We start from the raw sequence: 12,485 nt of genomic DNA, 5'->3' as shown, positions 1-12,485 counted from the left end.
GATCTTGTTGACTCTCTACGTTCCTACAAATGGAAAGTGAATCTGGAAAAGTTCCCTTGTTCCAGCTACAAGGGTAGTTTTCTTAGGGACCATAATAGATTCCCTATCTATGAATATATTTCTGACAGAGGTCAGAAAATCCAATATTCTTTCCTCTTGCCTCTCTCTGCAGTCTACTGTTTGGCCATCAGTGGCTCAATGTATGGAGGTAATTGGTCTGATGGTCGCTTCCATGGACATCATTCCCTTTGCTCGATTCCAATTGAGAGATCTGCAGTTATGTATGCTCAGACAATGGAACGGAGACCATGCGGATCTGTCTCAGGGGATAGATCTAGACCAGTTGACAAGAGACGCTCTCTCTCCCGGTGGCTTTCTCAAGAGCATCTATTCCGGGGCACATATTTTCGAAGACCTTCCTGGGTGATTGACCACGGACGCCAACCTGCTAAGCTAGGGAGCAGTCTGGGACTTGTTAAAGGTGCAGGGACTATGGGCTCAGGAGGAGTTTGCTCTCCCCATAAACATCTTGGAGTTGAGAGCGATTTACAATGCTCTGATGGCTTGGCCTCAGTTGTCCTTAGCCCAGTTTATCAGGTTCCAATCGGACAACATCACCTCAGTGGCTTACATCAACCACCAGGGAGTAACTCGGAGTTCCTTAGCCATGAAGGAGGTGGCTAGGATTATTCAGTGGGCGGAAGCTCACAATTGTCTATCTGCCATCCACATTCCAGGAGTGGACAACTGGGAAGCAGATTTCCTGAGCAGACAGACTTTTCATCCCGGGGAGTGGGCTCTCCAGCAGGAGGTGTTCTCCAAGTTAATATTCAAATGGAGGGTACCAGAGTTGGATCTGATGGCGTCTCGGGCGAACGCCAAGCTTCCAAGGCATGGTTCAAGGTCAAGAGATCCGCAGGCCGCCCTGATAAATGCGCTGGCGGTTCCTTGGGATTTCGGTCTAGCATACCTGTTTCCTCAGTTTGCGCTCCTTCCTCAAGTCATTGCTCGTATCAAACGGGAGAGAGCATCTGTAATTCTAATAGCTCCTGCATGGCCTTGCAGGATCTGGTATGCAGACTTAGTGAAGATGTCATCTCTGCCACCTTGGAGGTTTCCTCCTGAGGAAGGACATTCGGACTCGGGGTCCTTTCCTCCATCCAAATCTCGTCTCTCTGAAGCTGACTGCTTGGAGATTGAACGCTTAGTTCTGTCTAAGCGTGGATTTTCTGAGTCAGTCATTGAGACCATGATTCAGGCTCGCAAGCCTGTTACTCGAAAAATTTACCATAAGGTATGGCGTAAATACCTTTTATTGGTGTGAATCAAAGGGCTACTCTTGGAGTAGGGTCCGGATTCCTAGAATTTTTTCTCCAGGAAAGTCTTGAGAAAGGATTGTCAATGCAGAAATCTGACCTTTCACATAACTATTTTGTTAGACAAGCGTCTGGCGAACGTGCCAGATGTTCAATCTTTTTGTCAGGCTCTGGTCAGAATCAGGCATGTGTTTAAACCTGTTTCTCCTCCTTGGAGTATTAGCCTTGTTCTTAAAGTTTTGCAGCAGGCTCAGTTTGAGCCAATGCATTCCATAGATATTAAGTTATCTTGGAAGGTTTTGTTTCTTGTTGCTATCTCTTCTGCTAGGAGAGTCTTGGAACTCTCGGCTTTGCAGTGTGATTTGCCTTACCTTATCTTTTATGCTGATAAGGTGGTTCTTTGTACGAAGTTGGGTTTTCTTCCTAAAGTTGTTTCGGATAGGAATATTAATCAGGAATTTGTTGTTCTTTCTCTCTGTCCTACTCCTTTTTCCCATAAGGAACATCTGTTGCACAACTTGGATGTTGTACGTGCTCTTAAGTTCTACCTTCAGGCGACTAAGGATTTTCGCCAATCCTCTGCCCTGTTTGTTTCTCTGGAAAGAATAAAGGTCAGAACGCTACTGCTACTTCTCTTTCCCTCTGGTTGAGAAGTATAATTCGTTTTGCTTATGAGACTGCTGGACAGCAGCCTCCTGAGAGAATTACAGCTCATTCTACGAGGGATGTCTCCTCTTCTTGGACTTTCAAAAATGAAGCTTCTGTGGAACAGATTTGCAAGGCTGCAACTTGGTCCTCTCTGCATACTTTTTCGAAATTTTCCAAATGTTATACTTTTGCCTCGGCTGAGGCTTCTTTTGGGTGAAAGGTTCTTCAAGTGTTGGTGCCTTCTGTTTAGGTCTGCCTGTTCTCCCTCCCTAGTCATCCTGTGTCCTCTAGCTTGGGTATTGGTTCCCACTAGTAATTGATGACGTTGTGGATATATCTTAGGAAATAAATCAAAATGTGTGCTTACCTGATGAATGTCTTTCTTTATGGATATGGAGAGTCCACGACCCCACCCTTATTTAGACAGTTATTTTTTACTAAACCTCAGGCACCTCTACACCTTTGTGTTATTCCTTTTTCCATTTCTCTTCAGATTATGGGTAGGGGAGGGACACTTAACAATTTTGCTGTGCTGCTCTTTGTCGCCTCCTGCTGGCCAGGAGTGATATTCCCACTAGTAATTGATGACGTTGTGGACTCTCCATATCCGGAAAGAAAGAACTTTATCAGGTAAGCATAAATTTAGTTTTTTATAGCTTTTAATTTTTATTTCTGGCTAGCTTGAACAATTGAAAGAGGTTTTGCAGTTAATTTACACAGTTTAAAAGTTACCCAACAAATATAAAATAAGCCCTCAGAGATAATATGGAGCAATGCAGCCACTGCAAAAAAAACAATAGTTTCCCTTCTTTTTTGTGGACGCTTAATTAAGGTTCATGATATGTCAAGGAGAGAACAATATCAATGATCTGTGAATGTGTGGTGCTTCTGTGACAGGGTGCAAGAATGGTGGTGTTCATTGTGAAGATGCAAAACGTTACTAACCAGCACTTGTAGAAGGTCAAAATAAGAGAACAGATTTGAAGAGAGCAGCAGACACAGGAGGAACAATAATAGCATGATAAGTAGTAACCCAGCTACTCTAGTTGTACCTTGCAGTTTAATATCCCTCTGAGACATGTTTACAAACTAGCAAAAATTATGCAATAGAGCATTTGCATAGCTTGCTTGGATAAATTACCCAATTTGCCCCTAAGGTTCATCTAGTTGTGGATAGCTGCTTTTGAACAATTTGTCACATTGTAAAATAAAACGGAGGATGATGATTGATAACATTAAAATTGTTAAATTTAAAATTTTTAAAGTTACTGTAGTTTGTATGCAAAACTTACTGCTTTACTTGCTGTGTATTTCAGAGTTGAGCCGCCCAAAATCGTCACCAGCTGACCTTGCAAAGAGTAATGGAACAGTTCCTTCCAGCTCTGTAACAGCCCCCAGCCGTCCTAAAACTACCAAACCATCTGTTCCCAAAACCACCTCAGCAACCACAGAATCAAAGAAGCCAACTACTACCAAACCAACTGCTCCATTAAAGAAGGTTGTGTCAGCACCACAGAGCAAGACTACCTCTACCCTCCCTAGTAAGCCTGCTGCTCCAAAGCAACCTCGACCAGTTAGCGCTCCAGCTCCAGACCTAAAAAATGTCCGGTCAAAGATTGGCTCCATAGACAACATGAAGCACCAGCCAGGTGGAGGCAAGGTGAGAATTGGCAGCCTTACACAAAGTATTGCAGCTTCCACAACTATTTAACCATTCATATTAGCTAATCACATTCATAAGCATGTTTATTTGTTCCTATCGTATTGCTAAATGCTTTTGTGGAACCATTTGTCTAAGATAACAAAGACTGAACAAAGGCATTGAATACAAATGGAGCGCAAATGATCACACACATAAAATTATTTGGTGTTTTGGCCTTAAGCATTCAAATACTCAAGTTGTTGATTACAAAGTTCTTGATACTTTATACAGCTCCCACTATATTTAAGTGGGTAGAGGTAGTATTGCACTTATTGAGCTTGTATTAAAGGGACACTGAACCCAAATTTTTTCTTTTATAATTCAGAAAGAGCATGCAATTTTAAGCAACTTTCTAATTTACTCCTTTTATCAATTTTTCTTCGTTCTCTTGCTATCATTATTTGAAAAAGAAGGCATCTAAGCTTTTTTTTTGTTTCAGTACTCTGGACAGCACTTTTTTATTGGTGGATGAATTTATCCACCAATCGGCAAGGACAACCCAGGTTGTTCACCAAAAATGGGCCGGCAACTAAACTTACATTATTGCATTTCAAATAAAGATACTAAGAGAATGAAGAAAATGTGGTAATGGGAGTAAATTAGAAAGTTGCTTAAAATTTCATGCTCAATCTGAATCACGAAAGAAAAATTTTGGGTACAGTGTCCCTTTAAGTAGTCAGTTAAGGGATGTCCTTGCATGTAATCTGAAATACTGCTTTCTCTTTTAGCACTTTTGAAAAATAGGTATTAACACCTGATATTTTATGCATTAAAGGGCCAGTAAACCCACCAAATGTTATATAACTCTGCACATAGTGCAGAATTATATAACATTAGGTTAGCACCATGTTTCTAAATCAAAGAAAATTGTAGGAAAATATCTGTGACATACTTTGATTCAGTGGAGGCTTCTCCATATGCGCACAGCCGCACGCGAACCCCCAGCCAAAAGCAGGGAGAAAAAAAAACTTTTTGGTGAATAAATATAATTTTTCCAATAGCCCCCTATTGGAAAATTTATATTTATACAGCCAAACATGTTCCATCCAGTTTTGTTGCAAAAAAAAATAAAAACAGAATTTATGTTTACCTGATAAATTTCTTTCTCCTACGGTGTATCCGGTCCACGGCTTCATCCTTACTTGTGGGATATTCTCAATCCCTACAGGAAGTGGGAAAGAGAGCACACAGCAAAGCTGTCCATATAGCTCCCCTCAGGCTCTGCCCCCCCAGTCATTCGACCGACGGTTAGGAGAAAAAGGAGAACCATAGGGTGCAGTGGTGACTGTAGTTTACAAAAAAAAAAATAATTTAAACCTGACCAAAATGCCAGGGCGGGCCGTGGACCGGATACACCGTAGGAGAAAGAAATTTATCAGGTAAACATAAATTCTGTTTTCTCCTACATTGGTGTATCCGGTCCACGGCTTCATCCTTACTTGTGGGAACCAATACCAAAGCTTTAGGACACGGATGAAGGGAGGGAACAAGTCAGGTAACCTAAACGGAAGGCACCACTGCTTGCAAAACCTTTCTCCCAAAAATAGCCTCCGAAGAAGCAAAAGTATCGAATTTGTAAAATTTGGCAAACGTATGCAGTGAAGACCAAGTCGCTGCCTTACAAATCTGTTCAACAGAAGCCTCATTCTTGAAAGCCCATGTGGAAGCCACAGCTCTAGTACAGTGAGCTGTAATTCGTTCAGGAGGCTGCCTTCCAGCAGTTTCATAAGCCAACCGGATGATGCTTTTTAGCCAGAAGGACAGAGAGGTCGCAGTCGCCTTTTGACCTCTCCTCTTGCCAGAATAGACGACAAACAAGGACGATGTTTGTCTGAAGTCTTTAGTTGCTTTTAGATAAAAATTTAAAGCATGAACCACATCAAGATTGTGTAACAGACGTTCCTTGTTAGAAACTGGATTAGGACACAGAGAAGGAACAACTATTTCCTGGTTGATATTCTTATTGGAAACCACTTTTGGAAGAAAACCAGGTTTGGTACGTAAAACGACCTTATCTGTATGGAACAACAGGGTGAATTACACTGCAAAGCAGACAATTCAGAAACTCTTCTAGCAGAAGAAATAGCTACTAAAAACAAAACTTTCCAAGATAGTAACTTAATATCTATGGAATGTAGAGGTTCAAACGGAACCCCTTGAAGAACTGAAAGAACTAAATTTAGACTCCATGGAGGAGCCACAGGTCTGTAGACAGGCTTGATTCTGACTAAAGCCTGTACAAACACCTGAATATCTGGCATGGCTGCCAGACGCTTGTGTAACAAAACAGATAGAGCAGATATCTGTCCTTTTAAGGAACTAGCTGATAGACCTTTCTCCAATCCTTCTTGGAGAAAAGATCCTTGGAATCCTAATCTTACTCCATGAGTAACCCTTGGATTCGCACCAGCAAAGATATTTCCGCCATATCTTATGGTAAATTTTCCTGGTGACAGGCTTTCTAGCCTGGATCAAAGTATCTATAACTGATTCCGAAAACCCACGCTTAGCTAGAATCAAGCGTTCAATCTCCAAGCAGTCAGTTGCAGAGAAACTAGGTTTGGATGTTCGAATGGACCTTGAATTAGAAGGTCCTGTCTCAAAGGCAGCTTCCATGGTGGAACCGATGACATATTCACCAGGTCTGCATACCAAGTCCTGCGTGGCCACGCAGGAGCTATCAGAATTACCGAAGCCTTCTCCTGTTTGATCCTGGCTACTAGCCAGGGGAGAAGGGGAAACGGTGGAAAGACATAAGCTAGATTGAACGACCAAGGCGCTACTAAGGCATCTACCAATGTCGCCTTGGGATCCCTGGACCTGGACCCGTAACGTTGAACTTTGGAGTTCTGACGTGACGCCATCAGATCCAGATCTGGAATGCCCCATAGCTGGTCAGCTGAGCAAAAACCTCCGGGTGGAGTTCCCACTCCCTCGGATGGAAAGTCTGACGACTCAAATAATCCGCTTCCCAGTTGTCCACTCCTGGGATGTGAATTGCTGATAGATGGCAGGAGTGATCCTCTGCCCATTTGATGATCTTGGATACCTCCCTCATCGCCAGGGAACTCTTTGTTCCCCCCTGATGAATGATGTAAGCTACAGTCGTCATGTTGTCCGACTGAAATCTGATGAATTTGGCCTCCGCTAGTTGAGGCCATGCCTGGAGCGCATTGAATATCGCTCTCAATTCCAAAATGTTTATCGGGAGAAGAGATTCTTCCCGAGACCACAGACCCTGAGCCTTCAGGGACAGGTGATCCTGAGACAACCACCAGAGGAGTGAGTCTCTAGTTTTCTGGTCCATCTGAATCTGGGGAGACAAATCTGCATAATCCCCATTCCATTGTTTGAGCATGCACAGTTGCAATGGTCTTAAATGAATTTGAGCAAAGGGAACCACGTCCATTGCCGCAACCATTAGTCCTATTACCTCCATGCACTGAGCTATGGAGGGTTGAGGAATGGATTGAAGAACTCGACAAGTGTTCAAAAGTTTTAATTTCCTGACCTCCGTCAGAAAGATTTTCATTTCTACCGAGTCTATTATTGTTCCCAGGAAGGGAACCCTTGTGAACGGGGACAGAGAACTTTTTTCTATGTTCACCTTCCACCCGTGAGACCTTAGAAAGGCTAGAACAATGTCCGTATGAGCCCTTGCTTTGTGAAAGGACGACGCCTGTATTAAAATGTCGTCTAGGTAAGGTACTACTGCAATGCCCCTTGGCCTTAGCACCGCTAGAAGAGACCCTAGCACCTTTGTGAAAATTCTGGGAGCAGTGGCCAATCCGAAGGGAAGAGCCACGAAGTGGTAATGCTTGTCCAGAAAGGCGAACCTCAGAAACTGATGGTGATCTTTGTGGATAGGAATATGCAGGTACACATCCTTTAAGTCCACGGTAGTCATATATTGACCCTCCTGGATCATTGGTAAAATTGTCCGAATGGTTTCCATTTTGAATGATGGAACTCTGAGGGATTTGTTTAGGATCTTTAAGTCCAGAATTGGCCTGAAAGTTCCTTCCTTTTTGGGAACTACAAACAGGTTTGAGTAAAATCCCAGTCCTTGTTCTGCTGTTGGAACTGGGTGTATCACTCCCATTTTTAAAAGGTCTTCTACGCAATGTAAGAATGCCTCTCTCTTTATCTGGTCTAAAGATAAGCGATACATGTGGAACCTTCCCCTTGGAGGAAGATCCTTGAATTCTAGAAGATACCCCTGAGAGACAATTTCTAGTGCCCAGGGGTCCGGAACATCTCTTGCCCAGGCCTGAGTAAAGAGAGAAAGTCTGCCCCCTACTAGATCCGGTCCTGGATCGGGGGCTACCCCTTCATGCTGTCTTGGTAGCAGCAGCAGGCTTTTTGGCCTGTTTACCCTTGTTCCAGCCTTGCAATGGTTTCCATGCTGGGTTGGGATGCGTTACCCTCTTGCCTAGTGGCTGTAGAGGTAGAAGCCGGTCCGTTCCTGAAATTGCGAAAGGAACGAAAATTAGACTTATTTTTAGCTTTGAGAGGTCTATCCTGTGGAAGGGCATGTCCCTTTCCTCCAGTGATATCTGAAATAATTTCTTTCAACTCTGGCCCGAATAGGGTCTTACCCTTGAAAGGAATATTAAGCAATTTTGTTTTGGACGACACATCTGCCGACCACGATTTTAGCCAAAGCGCGCTACGCGCCACTTTTGCGAAACCAGAATTTTTCGCCGCTAATTTAGCTAACTGAAAAGCGGCATCTGTAATGAAAGAATTAGCCAACTTCAGGGCGTGAATTCTATCCATGACTTCATCATAAGAATTCTCCTTCTGGAGCGAGTTTTCTAATTCCTCAAACCAAAAAAGCAGCTGCAGTGGTTACAGGAATAATGCAAGAAATTGGTTGAAGAAGAAAACCTTTTCTCCAACATTGGTGTGTCCGGTCCACGGCGTCATCCATTACTTGTGGGATATTCTCCTCCCCTACAGGGAAAGGCAAGGAGAGCGCACAGCAGAGCTGTCCATATAGCTCCCCCTCTAGCTCCGCCCCCCAGTCATTCTCCTTGCCGCTCTGAACAAGTAGCATCTCCTCGGGGATGGTGAGGAGTTTGTGGTGTTAGTTGTAGTTTTTTATATCTTCTATCAAGAGTTTGTTATTTTAAAATAGTGCTGGCTTGTACTATTTACTCTACAACAGAAAAGTGATGAAGATTTCTGTTAAGAGGAATATGATTTTAGCACAAGTAACTAGAATCCATTGCTGTTACCACGCAGGACTGTTGAAACAAGAGAACTTCAGTTGGGGGTAACAGTTTGCAGACTCATCTGCTTCAGGTATGACTAGTCTCCTTCTAACAACACAGGCTAATGCTAGATGACAGTCATTTTTCCCCTCAGGGAAAATGGTAAGCCATTTTTTCTTTCACCTCAGCAAAAAAGATAACAGGCTTCCCCTTTTTGATTTTTATGCTGGTAGACACTGTTAGGGGCAAAATCGATTGGTTTTTATTACAATATCATGGCATTTGAACTGTTTTATAAGCTCATATACACTTGGGAACGTTTTTTATTGATCTGGCATGTTTTAGACACCTAAATCTAGTCAGGAAGGCCCCTTCACTCTAGTGTGCTGAGGGAGGAAGCCTCATTTTGGTGCTTCAGCTGTGCAGTTGATTTCAAGGCAGTGCATGCAATTTTCATGTGAGAGGGTCCTGTGACTCAGAAAGTGACTGCAGAAGGCTTATTTCTGTGGATGATTGACCCCTAAGGAAGGTAAAATGCTGCAGCAATACTGTAGCAGGGATTGTAGTGTATAAAAACGGTTAAATCCAACAATTAGCTCTGGTTTGCTTGTTTTAAGAGCTAGAGTCTCCATATTTGCTGTGCAATACTTTCTAAGCATTAAGACACTGGGGTCCAAATTTCATAAAAATCGGATATTGCCTTCATAGTTTTTTGAACATTCAGAAATAAAGTGTGTAATGTTATTATTTAAAGAGACAGTAATGTTTTTGTTTAAAATCGTTTTTATTGCATTGTTTGCCTGCCTAAATCTGTTTAACATGTCTATGCCATCAGATAACCTATGTTCTGTGTGTGTAGAGACAAATGTGTTCCCCCTTTGAGTGTTTGTGATAATTGTGCCATAGCGTCCAAACAAAATAAGGACAGCTCTGTTACATTTCATAATGTTGCCCAAGATAATTTATCTAATGAAGGTAGTGAGGATAATTCTACATCCTCTCCTTCTGTGTCTACACCAGCTTTGCCCGCGCAGGCGACACCTAGCGCGCCAGTGCTTATTTCTATGCAACAATTAACAGCAGTAGTGGATAATTCTATAGCAAATCTTTTATCCAAACTGCCAGCATTTCAGAGAAAGCGTGATTGTTCAGTTTTAAATACAGATAAAAAAAGGATGAACAATCAGACGCTGACGATGCCTTATCTATTTTACCCTCACATCAATCGGAATTGGCTGTGAGGGAAGGTCTGTCTGAGGGTGAAATTTCAGACTCAGGAAAAATTTCTCAACAGGCAGAACCTGATATAGTAGCATTTAAATTTAAGCTAGAACATCTCCGCGCTTTGCTTAAGGAGGTATTAGCTACTCTGGATGACTGTGATTCTGTAGTAGTACCAGAGAAGTTGTGCAAATTGGACAAATTTTTAGAGGTCCCAGTGCACGAAGACGCTTTCCAATACCCAAGAGGGTAGCGAGCATAGTGGATAAGGAGTGGGAGAAGCCAGGTGTACGCTTTGCCCCACCTCCTATATTTAAGAAAATGTTTCCCATAGTAGACCCTAGAAGGGACACATGGCAGACGGTCCCGAAGGTTGAGGGAGCTGTTTCAACACTAGCGAAGCGCACAACTATTCCTATAGAGGACAGCTGCGCTTTCAAAGATCCTATGGATAAAAATTGGAAGGATTGCTTAAAAAAGATTTTTGTTCAACAAGGGTTCATCCTTCAACCAGCTACGTGTGTTATTACTGTCACTTCAGCGGCGTCCTTTTGGTTCGAGGAACTAGAAAGGTCGCTCCAGAAAGAGACTTCCTATGAAGAAGTCATGGACAGAATTCACGCATTAAAGTTAGCTAATTCCTTTATATTGGATGCCGCTTTTCAAATAACGAAATTGGCGGCGAAAAACTCAGGTTTTGCTATAGTAGCGCGGAGGGCGCTTTGGCTAAAATCCTGGTCGGCAGATGTGTCGTCCAAGACTAAGTTACTTAATATTCCTTTCAAGGGTAAGACCCTTTTTGGGCCGGAATTGAAGGAAATTATTTCAGACATCACTGGGGGTAAGGGCCATGCCCTCCCACAGCATAGGCCTTTTAAGGCTAAGAACAAGTCTAATTTTCGTTCCTTTCACAATTTCAGGAACGGACCGGCTAATAACTCCACTGCCGCTAGACAAGAAGGTAACGCGGCCCAGCCCAAACCCGCTTGGAAGCCCATGCAAGGCTGGAACAAGGGTAAACAGACCAAGAAACCTGCTGCTGCTACCAAGACAGCATGAAGGGGTAGCCCCCGATCCGGGACCGGATCTGGTAGGGGGCAGACTATCTCTCTTCGCTCAGGCTTGGGCAAGAGATGTTCCGGATCCCTGGGTACTAGAAATAGTCTCCAAGGGATACCTGCTAGAGTTCAAGGGACTTCCTCCAAAGGGAAGATTCCACCTGTCTCACTTATCTTCAGACCAGATAAAGAAACAGGCATTCTTACATTGTGTAAGAGACCTATCAAAGATGGGAGTGATAAACCCAGTCCCCACCGGGGAACAAGGTCTAGGTTTTTACTCAAACCTGTTTGTGGTTCCCAAAAAAGAGGGAACTTTCAGGCCAATCCTGGATTTAAAGATATTAAACAATTTCCTCAGAGTTCCATCCTTCACGTGGCTCTTCCATTCGGTTTAGCCACCGCTCCCAGAATTTTCTCAAAGGTGCTAGGGTCCCTTCTAGCGGTCCTAAGGCCGAGGGGCATCGCTGTAGCACCTTATCTAGACGACATCCTAATCCAAGCGTCATTTCTTTCCAAAGCAAGGGCCCACACAGACATTGTGTTGGCTTTTCTCAGATCTCACGGGTGGAAGGTGAACATAGAAAAGAGTTCACTGTCACCGTCCACAAGGGTTCCGTTTCTGGGAACAATAATAGATTCTATGGAAATGAAGATCTTCCTGACAGAAGTCAGAAAGTTAAAGCTTCTAAACGCTTGTCAAGTTCTTCATTCTATTCCTCAACCCTCCATAGCTCGGTGCATGGAAGTAATAGGACTAATGGTCGCAGCAATGGACGTGGTTCCTTTTGCTCGAATTCATCTAAGACCATTACAGCTGTGCATGCTCAATCAGTGGAATGGGGACTATACAGACTTGTCTCCCCAAATTCAAGTAGACCAGGTAACCAGGGACTCACTTCTCTGGTGGTTGACCCAGGATCACCTGTCTCAGGGAATGAGTTTCCGCAGACCGGAGTGGGTCATTGTCACGACCGACGCCAGCCTCTTGGGGTGGGGCGCGGTCTGGGACTCCCTGAAAGCTCAGGGCCTATGGTCTCGGGAAGAGTCGCTTCTCCCGATAAACATTTTGGAACTAAGAGCAATATTCAATGCGCTCCTGGCTTGACCTCAGCTAGCGAAAGCCAGGTTCATAAGATTTCAGTCGGACAACATAACGACTGTTGCGTACATCAATCATCAGGGGGGAACAAAGAGTTCCCTAGCGATGAAGGAAGTAACCAAGATCATCCAATGGGCAGAGAATCACTCCTGCCATCTATCTGCTATTCACATCCCAGGAGTAGACAACTGGGAGGCGGACTATTTGAGTCGTCAGACTTTC

General features: G+C 43.5%; 1 protein-coding gene across 1 annotated transcript in view; it reads left to right on the top strand.

Annotated features, from left to right (window-relative positions):
* LOC128661387 (uncharacterized) overlaps positions 1–12,485 on the top strand; it is a 509,641-nt gene that overhangs the window by 299,112 nt on the left and 198,044 nt on the right. The window contains exon 8 of the mRNA XM_053715646.1: positions 3,281–3,624. Coding sequence (XP_053571621.1) covers positions 3,281–3,624 — 344 coding nt within the window. The remainder of the gene's footprint in view (positions 1–3,280; positions 3,625–12,485) is intronic.

This window comes from Bombina bombina, chromosome 5 (genome assembly GCF_027579735.1).
Source record: "Bombina bombina isolate aBomBom1 chromosome 5, aBomBom1.pri, whole genome shotgun sequence".
NCBI classification, from domain to species: domain Eukaryota; kingdom Metazoa; phylum Chordata; class Amphibia; order Anura; family Bombinatoridae; genus Bombina; species Bombina bombina.
Note: the sequence above shows the minus strand (reverse complement) of the source record. Positions and strands in the feature narration are given on the sequence as shown.